Source organism: Erythrolamprus reginae, chromosome 6 (genome assembly GCF_031021105.1).
Source record: "Erythrolamprus reginae isolate rEryReg1 chromosome 6, rEryReg1.hap1, whole genome shotgun sequence".
Classification (NCBI taxonomy): Eukaryota; Metazoa; Chordata; class Lepidosauria; order Squamata; family Dipsadidae; genus Erythrolamprus; species Erythrolamprus reginae.
Window position 1 is genome coordinate 96223859 of NC_091955.1, and position 22384 is coordinate 96246242.

The 22384-nt window shown below is 42.7% G+C and overlaps 1 protein-coding gene across 1 annotated transcript; it reads right to left on the reverse strand.

Moving 5' to 3' along the window:
- Positions 1-2220: 2220 nt before the first annotated feature.
- Positions 2221-21726, reverse strand: CPA2 (carboxypeptidase A2). The gene is made up of 11 exons (XM_070754908.1): positions 21532-21726; positions 19464-19545; positions 18589-18723; positions 16154-16252; positions 13424-13525; positions 12580-12681; positions 12172-12282; positions 6858-6948; positions 5069-5268; positions 4223-4307; positions 2221-3044 (listed from the first exon to the last, which is right to left on the reverse strand). The coding sequence occupies exons 1-11, from the start codon at positions 21594-21596 to the stop codon at positions 2857-2859; spliced, it is 1260 nt and encodes a 419-aa protein (XP_070611009.1). The 5' UTR covers positions 21597-21726; the 3' UTR covers positions 2221-2856.
- Between the last annotated feature and the right edge of the window lie 658 nt (positions 21727-22384).

A 22384-nucleotide genomic window follows, 5' to 3' on the forward strand; every position in this document is an offset into this window, starting at 1 on the left:
TTTCCTTTCCATTTTATCATATATATTCTTCCCTTCCCACCTACTTCTCTTCCTCTTCACTTCCTATCTTTTATATACCACTTAATGTCTATTCCCTTTCATATGTATTGTATATTGGACAAAGAATAAATAAATAAATAAATAAATAAAATAAATAATCATATGGCCAATAAAGAATTCTATTCCACTCCATTCCATTCTATTCTATTTTATCTTATTTTTTATTCTACATTCTAATTTCTATTCTGTTCCATTCTATTCCATTCCATCCCTTATTTCTATTGTAGTTCTGTTCTATTTTAGTTATTTTATTTTATTTCTATTTTTATTTCTATTCTATTCTACCCATATCCCCATCCCTATTTTCTATTCTATTCCTGCTGTATTGTATTTTCTATTATTCTATTCTATTCTCTTAATTCTATTCTATTCCTTATTTCTATTCTGTTGTTCTGTTCTATTTTTATTTCTATTCCTATTCTATTTCATTCTACTCTATTCCTATCTCTATTTTCTATTCTATTCCTATTGTAGTTTATTTTATTTTCTATTATTCTTTCCTATTCTATTCAATCCTGATTCGATTCTATTCTGTTTAGATTCTGTTCTGATTCTGATTCTGTTCTAATTCTATTCTATTCTCAATAAAGATTCTATTCTAATTCTGATTCTTATTCTATTTTCTATTCTATTCTCTATTCTATTCTATTCTAAAGAAGTAACCAATTCAGCTGTCTCCCCTCAATTTACTAAGCCACAAATAAAATTAATCAGTAGAAGACCATTGTTGGATAAGAGATGGGCGGCAAATCAAGTTCATCAATCGATCCATCAATCTCTATAGCTCAGGGTTGACTGATGGGAGCCCTTAATGCTCTCTGGGCTTGGTTGATTGGAATATTGTTTTCTGCTTGCTTGTCTGGCGTTAATCCCTGCTTATCTATTGACTGCTGGAGAGGCTGCTTTTTCTGGTTGTTGGCTTTTCTGTTGCCTCTTTTGAATGGTGTGTAAATGTGACTTGTCTCTATGTGCGTGGAAGTGACATTACACCTTAAAGAGCTAAGGCTGTGAATTAATACCTTTTACTCCGGAGCTCCTGTCACCTTCGGAGCAATCTTCTACAGCGAGGATTTATCCAATTGTTTTCCACTAACATGTCTGTTGTGGTTAGCTCTGGCCCAGCTCCTGCCCCAAGGACTGTGGATGTGGGGGAGACATCCACATGCTGCAGGCCTGTTTTGCCCCCGGTGGAATCTGCTGATGAAGGCTCCTCTGACCAAGAAGACATGAGTGACAGGGAGGAGGAGAGTGTGGGAGACAGCTCAGAAGGAGATCAATTATCTAGCTCCTCCTTGGATTCGGAACAAGAGTTAATGATACAGCTACGCATGCGGAGAGCGATGCATAGGCAGCAACAACTGAGAGATTATTATCAAAGAAAATGAGGCCACCTGTGGTTGGGTGGGGCTGTGGTCATTAGTGAGGCTGCTATAAAGAGCAGCCTGTGGGTTTGGCCATTGTGGAGGATTACCTGACCGTTGTGTTTCGTGACTGCCTTGCTGACTTTGACTTTTTGTGTGCTGATTTTTCCCCGCTTTGAAACTAAACCAGAGCAAAGGGTGTTTCACTTTGTGAAAGAAGAAGGACTGTGAATTGCCTCACAGCTGCAAGCTAAGTATCACAGAACTGATAAGGGACTTGTACAAGTTACCAGGTTGTTTGGAGACGAGTGCTCTTTGCTATACCAAAAGAGGGCTTGGTTTCAGTGAATTTTCATTATAAAAAACATTGTTTTGAATTTTCAAACGTGTGTGTGTCTGAAATTGTATCTGTGCATTTTTGGGAGGATTCTACCAGAAAGCTCGACAGAACACATGTCTTCCTCCCTCTCTGACTGGGACCACTCCCCCAATATCACATCAGCCCCCTCAGGCTCACTCAAGTCACTTTCTGCCTCAGTCTCTGTCTCTGCTTCAGCTGGCAACCCCCCCTGATCCAGGGTATCAAGAGGGGCCTGGCTCACCCTCCTCAGAATCTGCCCTGCCCTGGACCATGAACACTCACAACACCAACCGTGGAGAGAAAGTCCGTAAAATGGGGCAAAGCTGCCTTAACAATGGAAATTTTGGACTCACCTGTCAGTTGGGGACTACCTGTATACCCAGGGCCATAAGTCTTGTCATTAAGAGTGAAGAAAAATGAAGACAAAATCCAGAGGAAAATAGGAAGCAGGATTTATTGATAAAATGCTGAAGAAACATCTCAAGAAGCTTTAATCCAAAACATGTATGTCTAGCTGTCACAGAAACTGTGTGATAATTATAAGCCAAAAAAAAAAAGGGAGGGGAGAGATTTTGGTCTGGACAACATTGGCCTTCATTCCTTAACTGCTAAATATTGCACAATGACCTTCAGACAAGCTAGGATTACAACTCCCAGAACTCTCCACTGCTATCCGGGAATGCTGGGCAATGGAGTCCCAATCCATTCAAGTGAGAAACTTGCTGCTTAAATATTCCACCCTGTCGGTTAGAGAATTCTATGAGTTGTAGTCCAAACACACCAAAGGCTATCACAATGAGGCTGTACTGTATTTAATAAGCTTTGGTGTATCAGATCCGGGCTGCAAAAAACGTAGTGACCACTAGGGGGCAGCAACTGCAAAGAGATATCTGCGCCTGTGCTTCCCCCAGTGGCCATTATCTGAATTGCCATATTGATGATTATTTAAAATCTGTTATATTTTTTCGTCCTCTTTTGGAGGCATCTAAAAAAGCCTGTCCGTCCTATAATCAGATTCCTGCCAGTGTAATAATTTGAAGCCAAAATACTCTCTTCTCCGGGAACTTCTAGTCCTCAGTAGGGATGATCTCGCACATGCTCCATGATCTTCTTGAGGCCCAACCACGTCTCCTGAGCGGTGGGAATGATCTGTTTGGCAGGCAAGAGGAATCCGTGGCGCCCTGTGTCTCTCAGCTCAAAGGCGAAGGAGTACTTGACCCCAAAATCGTAGCTCCAGTCAATGCTCCCACCACTGGCTTGGTCTAGAAGAAAGACGCAGGAGAACACAGGTCTAAGCAAACTTGGTTGGGTTGCATCTCTGCTAGGCAGGGACACTGGAGACTTGAAACCTGGCCACTTTTAAGGCGGGTGGACGTCATTTCCCAGAATTCTGCAGCCAACATGGCTGGCTGAGGATTTCTGGGAGTTGAAGTCCACAACTCTTAAAAGTGGCCAATTTTGGAGAGCCCTGTCTTAGACAAGTCTAGAACATCTGCACCATCTACCAAATGAGCAAGTTATGGTTATACTAAAACACCTGGAGAACATAAGGTTTTACACCCCTTGTTTCCATTCGCACAACCTGCTTTTAACATGGTTGTTGAATTAATGTTTTCCTGGACCACAACAGATAGATAGATAGATAGATAGATAGATAGATAGATAGATAGATAGATAGATAGATAGATAGATAGATAGAATATAGACAGACAGACAGACAGACAGGCAGACAGATGAGAGATAGATAGATACAAATATATAGTATACAGTACAGTGTTCCCTCAATTTTCGCGGGGGATGCGTTCCAAGACCGCCCGTGAAAGTCAAATTTCCACCAAGTAGAGATGCGGAAGTAAATACACTATTTTTGGTTATGAACAGTATCTCAAGCCTTCCCTTAACACTTTAAACCCCTAAACTGCCATTTCTCATTCCCTTAGCAACCATTTAGATTATTATTCACCATGTTTATTTATTAAAGTTTATTAAAAAAATATTTATTAAAGGCAGACAAAAGTTTGGTGATGACGTATGACGTCATTGGGTGGGAAAAACCGTGGTATAGGGAAAAAAACCGCGAAGTATTTTTTAATTAATATTTTTGAAAAACCGTGGTATAGCTGTTTCGCGAAGTTCGAACCCGCGAAAATCGAGGGACCACTGTATATATATAGGGAGAGAGAAAAAATAAGGGTATATAGATATCTTCCTGCAATAAAGCAAGACCTGAATATCTTCTAAAGGTGCTAAGCTGTCCATAATTTTCTTAAAATGTGACTTCAATTCCTGGAAGGGGAGCTCAACTGCATAGACTGGCAACTTGAAGAGATATGTTCAAGCTGCCAAGGGCGAGAAACGCTGCTCAAGACTTCAAACCCTAGAACCCCCGAACCCTCCCCTCAAAAATACTCCCAGGCTGAAATACATCCCCAAAACTTACAAATGACCGAGCAGATGGGCCCGATTCTGTAACGGGTGCCGTACAGTGACGTCAAGGCATTGGCGGCTGATTTCCCCACCATATCCTAGGAAGAAAATCAGAAATTAACCCCTTGGATTCCCCTTGGAAGCAGAGAGACCCACAACAGCAGGGTCAAAGAAGGCAAGAAGGTGGCTAGGACGATGCAACCAAACCACCCCCCATTCTTTAAAAGGCTGCCCTGAGTCCTCAGGGAGTGGGCGGCGTATAAATTCAATAAATTAAATTAAATTAAAAATTAAAATTATTAAAAATTTAAAATTAAAAATTAAAAATTAAAATTATTAAAAATTAAAAATTAAAAATTAAAAATTAAAAATTAAAAATTAATTAAAAATTAATTGAAAATTAATTAAAAATTAATTGAAAATTAATTGAAAATTAATTGAAAATTAATTGAAAATTAATTAAAAATTAAAAATTAATTTAAAAGAATAGAAGGAAGGAAGAAGAAGAAGGAAGAATGGAAGGAAGGAAGGAAGGAAGAAAAGAAGAGGAAGGTAGGAGGAATAGAAGGAAGGAAGGAAGGAAGGAAGGAGGGAAGGAGGGAGGGAGGGAGGGAAGGCAGGAAGGAAGGAAGGATAACAAAGTTGGAAGGGACCTTGGAGGTCTTCTAGTAGTCCAACCCCCTGCTTAGCAGGAAATCCTACTCCACATCAAACAAGTGGTTATCCAACATCTTCTTAAACACTCCCAGTGTTGGAACCTTCACAACTTCTAGAGGCAAGTTGTTCCACTGGTTAATTCTTCTGACCCTCAGGACATTTTCCCTTAGTTCTAGGCTGCTTCTCTCCTTGGTCCGCCTACCAGTTCTTCCGCGTCTTTAGGCTGGGAGCACTTATAGCCGTAGGGGTACATGAGGAGCTGGGAGTAGCTGTGGATGCTGATAAAGGCCTTGATGTTCCCGTGGCTCTTGACAAAATCCACTATGGAGCGGACTTCGACTTCCGAGTTGGCGCTGGGTCCACGGTAGGAATCGGAACAGGGGTCGTTGCTGGCGCCGGGACCTGCCGGGGGGGATATAGGGCAAACGAACCCAGTCAAAACACAAGAACCCAAAGCTGGTTTTCTTCACAGACCCCAATTTTTTTTAAAAAAATTAAGTTTTTATTCACAAATAGAAAAACAATACAATTCAAAAAGAATAATAAACCACTATTACAAACATGTAATGAAAAGAAAAGAAAGGGTATGGAGAAGAGGGGGAAAGGAAAAACCTAGCAAAAGAAAAGAAAGAGAAACGAGAAAGATGGACAGAGAGACAAAAAGAGAGAAAAGAAAATAGAAGAAAAAGGAAAAAGGAAATAGAAGAAGAAAGGAAGATGGTTACATAGTATGTTATTTCCATTTTGTTTGCATCCCCAGTGAATCAAAAAGCAAGCTCTATATATCTCCTTGATTGCTTTATCTAATCCATATATCAATTGTTTACATTTTTATTGTTTTATTTATAGTTATCAATTATATCCATATATTAGAGACCCCAATTTTCAACTGGATGCTAGAATGCCTTTAGCCCTAATTAGCCCCATCTAGGGTTGAGGGTCACTCAATATGCAGAGGTTCCCAACCTTGCTAATGTGGTGACCCCCAACCATAAGTCCAGCACCAATTCTCCCAACAGAGCTTGAAGCTGATTGGCAGGAAGGTCAGAGTTGCCATGATCATACCTGTGAAAACCAACATAAGTCACTTTTTTTAGCTTGGCTGTACAGTGGTCCCTCTACTTACGAACTTCATTTGTTCCGTGACCAGGTTCTTAAGTAGAAAAGTTTGTAAGAAGAAGCAGTTTTCCCCATAGGAATCAATGTAAAAGCAAATGATGTGTGCCACTGGGGAAACCACAGGGAGGGTGGAGGCCCTGTTTCCTCCCAGGAGGTTCCTAGAGAGGCCCCACGGAGGCTTCTCCCCACTTTTTCCCTCCCTGTTTCCTCCCATGCGATTCCTAGAGAGGCCCCATGGAGGCTTCTTCCCACCTTTTCTCTCCCTGTTTCCTCCCAGGAGATTCCTAGAGAGGCCCCACGGAGGCTTCTTCCCACTTTTTCCCTCCCTGTTTCCTCCCATGCGATTCCTAGAGAGGCCCCATGGAGGCTTCTTCCCACCTTTTCTCTCCCTGTTTCCTCCCAGGAGATTCCTAGAGAGGCCCCACGGAGGCTTCTTCCCACCTTTTCTCTCCCTGTTTCCTCCCAGGAGATTCCTAGAGAGGCCCCACGGAGGCTTCTTCCCACTTTTTCCCTCCCTGTTTCCTCCCATGCGATTCCTAGAGAGGCCCCACGGAGGCTTCTTCCCACCTTTTCTCTCCCTGTTTCCTCCCAGGCGATTCTTAGAGAGGCCCCACGGAGGCTTCTCCCCGCCTTTTCCGGTTACAGATTCGGAGGCTCAGGTTTGTAAGTGGAAAATGGTTCTTGAGAAGAGGCAAAAAAATCTTGAACACCCTGTTCTTATCTAGAAAAGTCCGTAAGTAGAGGGGTTCATAGGTAGAGGTACCACTGTAACTTGAAACGGTCACTAAGGGAACTGCTGTAACTTGAGGACTACCGACATACACCAGCCTATTCAAGAACTCGCTGCAGACAAAAAGCAATGCCGAACTTACCTCCAAAGCCGGCATCCCAGTTGCGGTTGGGGTCGACACCGACACAACGGCTGCCGGGTATTTTGGATCGAGTTTTTCGCCACATGCGATTCTGGACACGGAAGAGAAAGTGTCACCGTTAGAAGCAGCAACAAACCAATCGTAAATGGTTGGGGGTGTCGAGAGGTTCTAGATTAGGGCGTCCTCAGCGGTTACGACTTTGCAGAGGGGGGAGGGGAGGTCGACAAGTACGCCCGCGTGGTGCTCCATTGGTGTGAGCGATTGTGCGCAGCCGGTGAGTGTCCACACGCACACACATCCTCACTAGGCAGGGGTTGCTGCTCCCAGTGTGCAGCATGCACCACTGCATGTCTTCGGTATGCGTGCGCAGGCATCCGAGCGAGATTTCGCTTCTGCATATGTGCAGGCAGCAAAAACTCCCAAGGATATGTTCGCGCACAAGATATCCAAGCATGCGCAGAAGCAAAATGTTGCCAAAATCTCTTGCGCACATGTCCCCTCACAAGATTTTTCCTTCCTGCAGATGCGCGCAGGTTAATTTTCCGTACCGTACAATGGCGTCAACCAGACCGGTAGGAACCCGCTGCTGATCCTCACTTGCGTTAGCAGTGCGTAAGCGAGTGTACACTTAATTTAAGGCAATGGTAAGCAGGTGCGTCCTTAAATAGAGCATGAGGCAGGGGAAAGCCGAGACCTCCTGCGGCAATTCTGGATCAGAGATGTTGGTATGTCTCGGTATAGCTAGGCTATGAGACCTTTGACATTGTTGTGGTTAGCTCTGGCCCAGCTCCTGCCCCAAGGACTGTGGATGTGGGAGAGACATCCACATGCCGCAGGCCTGTTTTGCCCCCGGTGGAATCTGCTGATGAAGGCTCCTCTGACCAAGAAGACATGAGTGACAGGGAGGAGGAGAGTGTGGCAGACAGCTCAGAAGGAGATCAATTATCTAGCTCCTCCTTGGATTCAGAACAAGAGTTAATGATACAGCCATGCATGCGGAGAGCGATGCATAGGCAGCAACAACTGAGAGATTATTATCAAAGAAAATGAGGACACCTGTGGTCGGGTCGGGCTGTGGTCATTAGTGAGGCTGCTATAAAGAGCAGCCTGTGGGTTTGGCCATTGTGGAGGATTATCTGATCGTTGTGTTTCGTGCCTGCCTTGCTGACTTCGACCTTTGTGTGCTGATTTTTCCCCGCTTTGAAACTAACCCAGAGCAAAGTGTGTTTCACTTTGTGAAAGAAGAAGGACTGTGAATTGCCTCACAGCTGCAAGCTAAGTATCTCAGAACTGATAAGGGACTTGTACAAATTACCAGTTTGTTTGGAGACGAGTGCTCTTTGCTATACAAAAAGGGTGCTCTGTTTATTTGCATTTTCGGAATAAAGAACATTGTTTTGAATTTTCAAACGTGTGTGTGTCTGAATTTGTATCTGTGCATTTTGGGGAAAATTCTACCAGAGAGCTCGACAGAACAGACATACACTGAGCAGAGAATTTTAACAGAGTGTGGATGTGTGGTAAAGCCAAAGAAAAAGTCAAAGACTTAGTTATGCTTAATAAGTACTATTTACATTAATAAGTACTATTTACAGAGGAAGGATGTAGTGAAGGTGATGAGGTGTCTTCCAGGAGCCACTGCCCACAGGGATAGGAGGCGGATTACAAACATTATCAAGGCTGTGAGTAAAGATAATAACGTTGATGTGGTGGTGCATCTTGGCACAAACGATTTGTCCCAGAGAAATGTTAATGTAGTAAAAAGAGATTTTCAATGTCTAAGTGTGGAGCTGGGTAAAATAACTGATTCAGTGACATTCTCAGAGGTGTTACCGGTTTGTGGCCAGGAGGGTAAAACAAGTTGTATCAGAGAGTTTAATGTGTGGTTAAGGCAGTGGTGTAAAGCTGAAGGTTTTGGTTATGTAAGTCATGATGTCAATAGGTGGTCTAATAGGGAGTTGTTTAAGAGGGATGGTTTGCATCCATCATACAGAGGTGCCCAGGTGCTCGGTGAGGAATTCAGAACTTTTTTGGACAGGCATTTAAACTAGGTAAAGGGGACAGGGATGTACCAGATGTGGAGGATTTCTGTCCCCGACCAATGAGGATAAATCAGTTTCTGGAAGCTTATGAAAAGGGAGCTGTAAATAAAATAGATGTAGTTGCTGATGATAAGGGGCAAACTAATAATGAAAATAATGTCCTTCGGGTAATGTACACAAATGCTCGAAGCTTGAGCAACAAGCTCTGTGAGTTAATGGCCATAATATCTAGAGATAATTTGGATCTGGTTGCCATAACTGAGACATGGTTTAGGGATTCTAATGAATGGGAAATATCCATACCAGGATATACACTGTATAGGAAGGATAGAATAGAGAGAAGGGGAGGTGGAGTAGCCATTTATGTTAAAGAAAGTCTAAAAACAATACTAATTCAAAATACATGTAAAGATCTGGAGACCCTCTGGATTTGCATGCAAAATAAAGACGGTTCTGTCATTAGAATTGGGGTGATCTATAGGCCTCCAGGGCAATCTGAGGAACATGACAACAAGATGGTGGATGAGATTACCTTAATGGCAGTAAAGGGAGATATTGTGGTTATGGGTGATTTCAACATGCCTGATGTTGACTGGAATATCCCCAGTGCCCTTACATGCAAAAGTAAGAATATAGTAGAGGCCTTTACAGGAGCAGCTATGGCACAGCTAGTTAAGATACCAACTAGAGAGGAGAATATTCTAGATTTAGTTTTTACCAATGGGAATCGGGTTTCAGAGGTCAAGGTGGGAGAAAATTTAGGTTGCAGTGACCATCTATGTTTGTGGTTTGATGTAAAAACTGATGGTGAGCAATCCTATACTGCAACCAAAGTATTGGATTTCAGAAAAACAAATTTTAATGCAATGGGGGAATATTTAAATAATGAATTAAAGGGGAGGGATAAAATGGCAGGAGCAAGCACCCAGTGGACTGTATTAAAAAAGGCCATCTTAAAAGCCACAAGACTTTATGTAAAGCAAGTAACTAAAGGTAAAAGGAAGAAGAAACCGCTATGGTTTAGCAATGATGTAAGGGCTATAGTCAATGAAAAAAAGGCTGCCTATAGGAGGTATAAAGAGTCTGGAAGTATAGCTGATAGAGAGGTGTATAAAATGAGACAGAAGGAGGCGAAACAGATAATATATGCTGCTAAAGCCTCAAAAGAGGAAGAAATAGCAAAATCTGTAAAGAAGGGGGATAAAACCTTCTTCAGATATATTAGTGATAGGAAGAAGAAAAACTGCAGCATCACAAAGCTTAGTACCGGGAATAATACATACATTGATGGGAATAAGGAGATCGCTGACCATTTCAATAGCTACTTCTGTTCAGTTTTCTCAAAAGACACCTTACAAAATAATAATAATACTATAGAGGGATATAGCATTGCTTCCAGCTGTACGGATTCAGCTCCAGTGATCTTAGAAGCCGATGTCTTAGAAGAACTTGAAAGATTAAAGATAAATAAGGCAATGGGTCCAGATGGCATCCACCCCAGAGTTCTTAAAGAACTCAGATCTGTCATTGCTACCCCCCTGACTGATTTGTTTAACAAATCCCTGTTAACAGGAGATGTTCCTGAGGATTGGAGAATGGCCAGTGTTGTGCCTATCCACAAGAAGGGCAGTAGAGATGAAGCTGGTAACTACAGGCCAGTTAGCTTGACATCAGTTGTAGTTAAAATGATGGAGACTCTACTCAAAAAGAGGATAAATCAGCATCTAAAAAACAATAACTTATTGGACCCAAATCAGCATGGCTTTACTGAAGGCAAATCGTGTCAGACTAATCTCATTGAGTTCTTTGACTATGTCACAAAGGTGTTGGATCAAGGTGGTGCCGTGGATATTGCCTATCTGGACTTCAGCAAAGCCTTTGATACGGTTCCACATAAAGAGCTGATAGATAAATTAGTGAAGATTGGACTTAATCCCTGGATAGTTCAGTGGATTTCAAGCTGGCTGAAGCATAGACATCAGAGAGTTATTGTTAATGGCGAGTATTCTGAGCAGAGTCAGGTTACAAGCGGTGTGCCACAAGGGTCTGTTCTGGGTCCTATTCTTTTTAATATGTTTGTGAGTGACATAGGGGAAGGTTTGGTAGGGAAGGTTTGCCTATTTGCCGATGACTCTAAAGTGTGCAATAGGGTTGATATTCCTGGAGGGGTCTGTAATATGGTAAATGATTTAGCGTTACTAGATAAATGGTCAAAGCAATGGAAACTGCAGTTTAATGTTTCCAAATGTAAAATAATGCACTTGGGGAAAAGGAATCCTAAATCTGAGTATTTCATTGGCAGTTCTGTGTTAGCAAAAACTTCAGAAGAGAAGGATTTAGGGGTAGTGATTTCTGACAGTCTCAAAATGGGTGAACAGTGTGGTCGGGCGGTAGGAAAGGCAAGTAGGATGCTTGGCTGCATAGCTAGGGGTATAACAAGCAGGAAGAGGGAGATTGTGATCCCCTTATATAGAGCGCTGGTGAGACCACATTTGGAGTACTGTGTTCAGTTCTGGAGACCTCACCTACAAAAAGATATTGACAAAATTGAACGGGTCCAAAGACGGGCTACAAGAATGGTGGAAGGTCTTAAGTATAAAACGTATCAGGAAAGACTGAATGAACTCAATCTGTATAGTCTGGAAGACAGAAGGAAAAGGGGGGACATGATCGAAACATTTAAATATGTTAAAGGGTTAAATAGGGTTCAGGAGGGAAGTGTTTTTAACAGGAAAGTGAACACAAGAACAAGGGGACACAATCTGAAGTTAGTTGGGGGAAAGATCAAAGGCAACATGAGAAAATATTATTTTACTGAAAGAGTAGTAGATCCTTGGAACAAACTTCCAGCAGACGTGGTTGGGAAATCCACAGTAACTGAATTTAAACATGCCTGGGATAAACATATATCCATCCTAAGATAAAATACAGGAAATAGTAAAAGGGCAGACTAGATGGACCAAGAGGTCTTTTTCTGCCGTCAGTCTTCTATGTTTCTATGTTTCTATGTTTCTACATATATACAAAATAGAAACAATCCATAACATGCACTAAGCCATCCAATATAATGAGCACTAAGCAAATACACTCCCCCCTCAAGGCAAAGCAAAAGCGAATGAGCGTTAAAGCATCATTGAGGGAAGGAGTACTGGCGCCCTCTTATGGCGAACCAGCCCAGAATATTTAAAGTGATAGTACAAGAGAGTACAATAGGTAGTTTACAATGGCAAACCCTAACAACCATGTACCCTGTACTAACAAGAGATACTCACTGTGGTGTGAGAGTAGACATATCCATCAGGGTTTGTAACCACCAGCAGAAAAATGTCCATTTTGTTGAGGAGGGAGGTCAGGGACGGATCGTTCCCAAAGTCAGACGCAATCTGGGGAGGCGGGGGGAAAAAAGGATTCAAAGTGGGGTGCAATCTCCAACATTTTCTTTCAGGGGGGGGAAAAGTCCCCCATCTCCTCTCCACAAACCTTCCTGCCTCCTAACACTGATAAAATTCTCCAGTTGGGTCAAAAAACATCTTCCAGCACCAAAAGAAAACCTCATGAGGACTAACCTCGACCTTACGACACTTTCTATGGTCGCCTTGCCTTTAGTGGGCATGGCCTGTCCCTAAAGTGGGAGCCAGATAGAAACCATCCCGCTACCGCCATTTCCATAGCCAGCTCACCTTTTTAGCAGTCCAGAGAGCTGTGGCCTGGGTCACCCATTCTCGCGCGTGAATGCCAGCATCGATCCAGATGGCAGGACGTTGGTTTCCTCCGGTGCTGAACTGTCAGACAGAATGGGGACTTTTACAAATAATCCATCATCATCATCATCATCATTATTATTATTACTGCCGCCCCCAGTCCTTGGAGAGGGGTAGCATATAAATGCAATAACAAACAAACAAATAATAAAAATATTGTTGTTGTTGTATTTGTTGTTGTTATTTGGCAACAAAACACTGCAAAACAGCAATGCAGAACGATAGCCAATGATAGACCCTATCAAATAAAATAACAAATAAAGTCTAAATCGAATTCTAAATAAAAAATAGATTAGAAACCTCCCAAGATAGGAACAGGTTGCGAAATTTATTACAGATAATCAGTGTAGCTGATAACAACTTTCGTTATCACAATATAAAAAATGACCAGGAAAAATTGCAACCATTCAAATTTTTTTCTACCAGTTCTGCACACCTGACCGTACCTATAGGAGCCCATCACTGCCCACTGGTGATGTGACCAATCCAGTTCTTTCGGTGCTGGTCCATGGGTGTTGCCATTTATTAATTTTTTAAAAAAATCCAATTTTTTGTTTCTTCTGCGCATGTGCCAAGTTACCGGCACTCAACGTGGTCACCATTTTGTTTTTCACATTTTTATTTTTTTAAAATAACTGCCCATGCTTGCCTGTGGCTATGTGACGCAGAAGGAAGCAAAGCGGCAGTGAGCTAAATCGGAACCCAGCCCTGATCATCCTCCTCCTCTCGAGATTTTAATACACAGACGCAAATACCGTATCACCTTGAGAACAAAGAGCGGCCGGTTTTCGTAGGTCTCTCCAATCTGCAGTTTGCTCACAACCTGTGGATGCTCAGCCACAATATCGTCCATGGCTTGGTAAATCTAAGGAGGATATAAAGGATAAGGCAGATACAGAATTTGGGGGGCAGGCAGGAAAGGAGACACCCGGTGGGGTTAAAAACTACATTGTAAAAACATTCACCTGTAGGATGTATAAGTTGCCTTTTTAGTCCAAACCGGTATTTCTCAGACTTGGCAAATTTAAGATGGGTGGACTTCAATTCCCAGAATTCCCTAGCCAGCATGCTTTAAGATAAATGAACTTCCACTCCCAGAATTTTCCAGCCAGCATGCTTTAAGATAAATGAACTTCCACTCCCAACATCCCCAGCCAGCAAGCTTTAAGATGGGTGGACTTCCATTCCCAGAATCGCATAAGTGCACTAGTGTGCCTTTCGTCCCCTGTCCAATTGTCTCTCCTTATCTCATATCTCATATATCTTTTGTTTCTATATATCTTTTCTCCCTTTCATATATCTTCTCCTCTATTTTTATATCTTTTCTTTATATATAATACTTCATGTCTATTCTCTTCAATATGTATTGTGTATTGGACAAAATAAAAAAATAAAATAAATAAAATTAAAAAAATCCCCAGCCAGCATGCTCTAATTTAAATGGACTTCAATTCCCAGAATTCCCCAGCCAGCATGCTTTAAGATGGGTGGACTTCCATTCCCAGAATCCCCAGCCAGCATGCTCTAATATAAATGGAGTTCAACTCCCAGAATTCCCCAACCAGCATTGTTTTAATATAAATGGACATCAAGTCCCAAATCCCCCAGTTTTAAGATACCTGGATTTTCAAGCCCCAGAATTCCCAAGCCAATGTGCTTTAAGATGGGTGGACATCAACTCCCAGAATTCCATCATAATTAGGGAATGCTGGGACTTGAAGTCCACCTATGTTATAGTTGTCTGACTTGAAAAACGCTAGTCACCTGTTGTCTGAAGCAGTGTAGGGTTTCCTGCCTAAGCAGGGGGTTGGACTAGAAGACCTCCAAGGTCCCTTCCAACTGTTCTTCTGCTATTCTGCTTTCTTTCCTTCCTTCCTTCCCTCCCTTTTCATTTCCTTCCTTCCCTCCCTTTTCATTTCCTTCCTTCCTTCCTCTTCTTCCAACTCTGTATTATTATTATTATTATTATTATTATTATTATTATTATTATTATTATCCTCTATAGAGGGAAGATCCCAAAATTTGAGGCAATGCCCACAAGCATTAATGCAAAATTAGGTTAAAAAATATACATTTATTTGCTCCTGGAGTCATGGACATCATCTTGGCCTTTTTTGCCACCTGTGGGCCTGGTCTCATGCGATGGGCAGGAATCGTCACCTCATCCCATCCCGGAATGACGGACACGTGTGATTCATCCCTCCTGTCCCCAAAACAAGGCCATCTTCTCCACCCAAACTATGAAGGAACGTGTTTATTTATGCATTTATGCAATTCTCAAATTTTATGCAGTCAGTCACCCCACAGGAAGTGACTCTCGATGCAAGGAGCCTTCTTGCCTAGTGGTTAACTAATTGCCACGTTTGGTTCTCCTCCGTCGCTTTGAGTAACCAAGGTTTGCTTCATCTTCGGACCAACGGCCTAGATAGAAACCTAGAACATTGACGGCAGAAAAAGACCTCATGGTCCATCTAGTCTGCCCTTAGACTATTTCCTGTATTTTATCTTAGGGTGGATCTATGTTTATCCCAGGCATGTTTAAATTCAGTGACTGTGGATTGACCAACTACATCTGCTGGAAGTTTGTTCCAAGCTTCTACTACTCTTTCAGTCAAATAATGTTTTGTCAGGTGGCTTCTGATCTTCCCTCCAACTAACCTCAAATTGTGACCCCTTGTTCTTCTGTTCACTTTCCTATCAAAAACACTTCCCTCCTGGACCTTATTTAACCCTTTAACATATTTAAATGTTTCTATCGTGTCCCCCCCTTTCCCTTCTGTCCTCCAGACTCTACAGATAGAGTTCATGAAGTCTTTCTTGAGAATTTTTATGCTGAAGACCTTCCACCATTTTTGTAGCCCGTCTTTGGACCCATTCAGTTTGATTCATATCTTTTTGTAGGTGAGGTCTCCAGAACTGGACACAGTCTTCCAAATGGGGTCTCACCAATGCTCTATCCAGCAGGCTCACAATCTCCCTCCTCCTGCTTGTTATACCTCTAGCTATGCAGCCAAGCATCCTACTTGCTTTTCCTACTGCCTGACAGCACTTTTCACCCATTTTGAGACTGTCAGAAATCACCACCCCTAAATCCTTTTCCTCTGAAGTTTTTGCTAGCACAGAACTGCCAATGCAATACTCAGATTGAGGATTCCTTTTGCCCAAGTGCATTATTTTACCTTTGGAAACATTAAACTGCAGTTTCCATTGCTTTGACCACTTATCTACTAAAGCTAAATCCCCACAGATGCCTAGTGGGGATTCAACTTGCCTCCATTTTATTCCCAGTTTGGAATTGAAATTGGATTTTTTCTTCTAATTCTTCCCCCTTCCCAAAATTTGTAAAACCGGGTTTGGTTCACTTAACAACCGCCTTGCTCAGCCACATAAATTCTGGTCTGACTTACATGGCAGTCACAAGTGGAGGACTTCCTAAATATAACAGTTCCTCGGAGTGAGAGATTCAGGCCCAATGCGAGCCGAAGCGACTTACTGTGTCCAAATCATGGTAAGCGCCATAGTTGAAATTCCTGCCGCCATATTCTCTTTGGCGGTTATAGTGCATCTCGTGCGATTCGGTGTCCAGCAGGGCCTACAAGAAGAACGTGAGTCAGATATATTCACCTGTTTGTCACCCATTGCATGGTGAAGTTCTGTACGCCACATACTCTCACACTCTCACACGATGCGACAGTGGAAACATTGGTTGGAAGAAGGCTGTGTGCCCCTGCCCCGCCTTGAAAATTTAGAGCCAACTTTATCAGTTTTAACAACGTGAAGGTGTTGTGTATACTCCTGTTCAGTGTGGGGATTTTTCAGATTCTGATTCAGAAAGTGGTTATGAGTTAGTGGTAGGTCCTGATTTAGAGGCAGAAGAAGTAGGTGACCAACCACAGGACGTTTCTATGGGTTCAGATTCAAGCGAAGGAGAAGCAGATGCTAGATGGGTAAATCCTTATTTTAGACGCTTACAGTGGCGAAGAGAGCAAGTGTCAGGGAAGAAATATTAAGGAGAGGAACAGGTTAATTAATTAAGTCATTAATTCATCACGTCCGAGTGTCAGAGGAAGAGAAGAGTTGAGTTGTCAATCGGCGTTAAAAAATATGGAGGTTTCTTTCAAGCAGCTCCGAATGTAAGCTGTGCCTTGTGTGCTTTTAATTGCAGTTTTTATGACTCTGGGCTAACTCTGACTAGCCATAAATCTTAGAATGACTTGTGGAATGTTTTAATGATTTTGATGTTGCCTTGCATACCGAAGTTTAAGATAAGAGATTAGCGCTGCGTGCCGAGATGATTCAGTGTGGAACAAAGGAAAGAAAATGATGTTGTGTTTTATAAATACATGTGCATTTAGCAAATATTTATTCCAATTATCAGTGGCCCTAGCCGGAGATCAGAACAGAAGGTGGGTGGACTTCAACTTCCAGAATTCCCCAGACAGCCGTGAGGAATTCTGCGAGTTGAAATCCACCCATCTCAAAGCATGGTGGCCGGGGAAATTCTGGGAATGGAAGTCCACCTACAGTATGCCACAGAAGTCAATACACACCAGTGGTGGGGCCACACGGTAGTGTGGTAGTGTGGTAGTGTGGTAGTGTGGTAGCGTGGTAGCGTGGTAGCGTGGTAGCGTGGTAGTGTGGTATTAAAAATCAGGATGTACATACAGCTGTACATTCCCAATGCGTATGCGTGCCCGCCCACATGAGATTCGACATCTGCACATGCACCACAAGCAAAATCTTGTGCAAGGATGCTCAGGTGCATGAGTTTTCACCTATTTTTGGCACTGTTTTGCTTCTGCGCATGCAGAAAATAAGTGAAATCTTGTGCATGTGAGTGTGCTTGCACAAGATTTCACTTGTGGCATATGCACAGAATCTGAATCTTGCGTCGACATGCATGCGTCGGTCTCAGAGGGCGCACCAGTAGCACCAAAGACGGGCAGCCCTTCACCGGTACACACCCTCACATTTTATAAATATTTAAATATATCTTGTCATATGACAACACTGAAGAAATGACAGTTGGGTACAATGTAAAGTAGTGAGTATACAGCTCGTATAACAGTGTAAATGTGCTGTCCCCTCAAAATAACGGAACACACAACCATTAATATCTAAACTGCTGGCAATAAAAGTGAGTCCAGCCTTAAGTGATAGGGGCGTGAGAGGGGTGTACTTACTTCTGTGACATACTGCATCTTACAGCTGGGTGGGGAATTCTGGGAATTGAATCCCCACATATATACTGCAGAATGCAGCTGCGAGAGCAATCATGGGCTTTCCCAAATATGTCCATGTTACACCAACACTCCGCAATCTGCGTTGGTTGCCGATCAGTTTCCAGGCACAATTCAAAGTGTTGGTTATGACCTATAACGCCCTTCATGGCACCAGACCAGAATGCCTCCGGGACCATCTTCTGCCGCACGAATCCCAGCGACCAGTTAGGTCCCAAAAAGTGGGTCTTCTCTGGGTCCCGTCAACTAAACAATGTCGCTTGGCGGGACCCAGGGGAAGAGCCTTCTCTGTGGCGGCCCCGGCCCTCTGGAACCAACTCCCCAGAGATTAGAATTGCCCCCACCCTCCTTGCCTTTTGTAAGCTGCTTAAAACCCACCTCTGCCGCCAGGCATGGGGGAACTGAGATACACTTTCCCCCTAGGCCTTTACAATTTGATGCATGGTATGTCTGTACGTATGTTTGGTTTTATAATAAGGGTTTTTAACTGTTTTAGTATTGGATTATTATTATATGCTGTTTTATTGCTGTTGTTAGCCGCCCCGAGTCTGCGGAGAGGGGCGGCATACAAATCCAATATATAAATACATAAATACATACATACATACATGCATGCATACATACTTACATACATACATACATACATACATACATACATACATACATACATATATTGTTTCCATCATACCTGCACATCTTCGATCAGGACCGAGTACTCGATCTGGTGTGACTCCAGAAGAACTTTGACTCCTTGGAGAGAAGCGAAGGGCACATGCAGATCAACTGGTTCTTTGGGGTACGAAGGAGACCGCCAGAAATTCAGCTGAGAAGAAGAAGAAAAAGCCAGTGAAGGAAGGAAGGTCTGTTAGTATGTTGAACCTAACCTGCTTGGGTGTTGCCATACATTAGCTAACAATGTCAGTTTATATAATGTAAAGACTGTGCCTTTAAGGAACATTTACCGGTTGGCCATCAGAGGGCGCCAACACCGTTCCCCTTAGGGGGAGTTCTTTGTTAGAGATATATTTGCCGTGAGCTATATTCTTGCTGTGTGCGTGGTTTGTAAACTATTAGTAGTATTATATGTGCATTGCTTATTCTGTATATTTGTAAATAATAATATTGTTATATATACATTGATACTAAGTCTGAGTCATTGTCTGACTAACCCATATTTCCTACACCAAACTCTGTTTAATGTGTGCTGAAGGTTTCGTACCGCGACATACTAACAAGGTCATCTCAAAATATGCCTTTAAAAAAAGAGAGAGAAATCCCCATGTTTAAAGGAAAGGCTATAAGTAGTTTTCAGCTTACGTTATGACTATTTGTTTAGCAACTGATTGGAGTTACAACGGCGCAACTTACAACCGTTGCAACTTCTCAATGGTCGCGGGTTCAAACTTTGGATGCTTGGTAATCAATTCGCATTTATGACGATTGTCGTATCATGTGATCCTCTTTTCTGACCTTCTGACATCCAACAGAAATTTGAGTTCAATTGTGGTCGCAAGTCCAGGGTTTACCTGTACTGGGATTGTTACCCTGTGTGAATTCACACACCTGGAGATGTTTCAGGCCTCCCAATTCTTGGAGCAACTCGATCTGTTCTTTGTTGAAGGGCTTCATGCGAAGAACCTGGTCACTGAAAGACCCAAAAATCAAAATAATCGCATTAATGTTACATCCTGTTTGACCCATTGCTGGCGGTTCGGTATTTATTTGCTCAGGTCACTGAGTGTCACGTTTTAGAAGGTAAAATCCAATTGGTCGTGTGGGAGTTTGGAGTACAGTATAATTACACCATGAACAAAACAGCTGAGCCATTTATTTATTTATTTATTTATTTACTTACTTACTTACTTACTTACTTACTTACTTACTTACTTACTTACTTAATTTGTATGCCACTTGGGGCGGCTCACAGCAGTAATAGAAAAACAATACAAATCTAATAATTAAAACTAAAAAGCCATAATTTAAAAAACATGCACACAACATACCATACATAAACAATATAGGCCTGGGGAAGTTATCTCAGTTCCCCCATGCCTGATGACATAGGTGGGTTTTAAGGACCTTACGAAAGGCGAGGAGGGTGGGGGCAATTCTGATATCTGGGGGGAGTTGGTTCCAGAGAGTCGGGGCCACCACAGAGAAAGCTCTTCCCCTGGGTCCCACCAAACGACATTGTTTAGTCGACGGGACCCGGAGAAGGCCAACTCTGTGGGACCTAACTGGTCGCTGGGATTTGTGTGGCAGAAGCGGTCCCAGAGATATTCTGATCCGATACCATGAAGGGCTTTATAGGTCATAACCAACACTTTGAATTGTGACCGGAAACTGATTGGCAACCAATGCAGACTGCGGAGTGTTGGAGTAACATGGGCATATTTGGGAAAGCCCATGATTGCTCTCGCAGCTGCATTCTGCACGATCTGAAGTTTCCGAACACTTTTCAAAGGTAGCCCCATGTAGAGAGCATTGCAGTAGTCGAGCCTCGAGGTGATGAGGACATGAGTGACTGTGAGCAATGACTCCCGGTCCAAATAGGGCTGCAACTGGTGCACCAGGCGAACCTGGGCGAACGCCCCCCTCGCCACAGCTGAAAGATGTTTCTCTAATGTGAGCTGTGGATCGAGGAGGACGCCCAAGTTGCGGACCCTCTCTGAGGGGGTCACTGATTCCTCTCCCAGGGTGATGGACGGACAGATGGAATTGTCCTTGGGAGGCAGGACCCACAGCCACTCTGTCTTATCAGGGTTGAGTTTGAGTCTGTTGACACCCATCCAGACCCCAACAGCCTCCAGGCACCGGCACATCACTTCCATGGCTTCACTGACTGGATATGGGGTGCAGATGTAGAGCTGAGTATCATCGGCATATTGATGATACCTCACCCCATGCCCCTGGATGATCTCGCCAAATGTATTACAGAGAAGGAAGGAAGGAAGGAGGGAGGGAGGGAGGGAGGGAAGGAAGGAAGGAAGGAAAGAAGGAAGGAAGGAAGGAGGGAGGGAAGGAGAGAAGGAAGGAAGGAGGGAGGGAGGGAAGGAAGGAGAGAAGGAAGGAAAAAGGGAGGGAAGGAGAGAAGGAAGGAAAGAAGGAAGGAAGGAGGGAGGGAAGGAAGGAGAGAAGGAAGGAAAGAAGGAAGGAGAGAAGGAAGGAAGGAAGGAAGGAAGGAAAAAGAATAGCAGAACAACAGAATTGGAAGGGACTTTGGAGGTCTTCTAGTCCAACCCTCTGCTTAGGCAGGAAACCCTACACCGCTTCTGACAAATGGCTCTCCAATATTTTCTTTAAAACCTCCAGTAATGGAGCAACCACAACTTCTGGAGGCAGGCAGTTCCACTGGTTAATTGTTCTCAGTGTTAGGAAATTCCTCTTTAGTTCCAGTTTGCTTCTTTCCTTAATTATTGCTTCTTTGTCCTGCCCTCAGGTGCTTTGGAGAATAGGCATAAATACAACAAAAAATAATTTGGTTTCTTCCTAAAATTAGAGAACAATTGTGAATAAAGTAGATTGACAACTCTGAGTGCTGAGGTCTCAAAGTTTCAAGTATGGAGATTCCCTACACTCTAGACAATGGGTTAATTCCAACCCAGGCCACGATGGAAGCTAGCGAGCTCACCCTTCAAATGTTTCCAGGCTCCAGGTGACCCCGAGCAAAACTCCAAACCACAGGATGACCTTCATGGTGGAAAAAACCCAGGACCAGGAGACTGGAGAGTTCAGGTGAGCTGTATTTATGGGAACACATTCCCCCACTAATCTACTCTTAGGTCATGTCCTAAACACCTCCATCTGTTTCCATTCCCAAGGGACCAGCAAACGCCTTTGCAGCCAGCTATAATCATGTCAGGGTAGAGGAATTGTTTGATTAGTAAGTTAGGTGTGGCTACGCACACCCCATTCTCAAATTGCCTGCAGGTTATTTTGACAAGGGTGGATGTGACTCAGGGATCCATTATTTTTTCTTCTCCTCCTGCGGGGATGTTTAAAAACACATTTTTTTAAATAGAATAGAATAGAATTCTTTACTGGCCACATGTGATTGGACACACAAGGAATTTGTCTTTGGTGTAGAAGCTCTCAGTGTACATAAAAGAAAATACACATTTGTCAAGAACCATGTGGTACAACACTTAATGATTGTCATCATCATAAGGGTTGTAGGATTCACCTAACTTCACAATATTTTCTTCCTTTCATATATGTTCTCCTATACTTTTATATCTTTTCTTCTATCCTTTTATTTATTTATTTCCCGAACGCCATCACTCTACTAAACAAATAATCCCCTCAATACTGTCAGACTTTCTACTAAATCTGCACTTCTATTCTATTAGTTTTTCTCATAGTTCCTATCACCCATTTCCTCCCATGTTGACTGTATGACTCTAACTTGTTGCTTATATCCTAAGATTTTTATTAATATTGCTTCTTCATTGCTTATTTGACCCCTATGACAATCATTAAGTGTT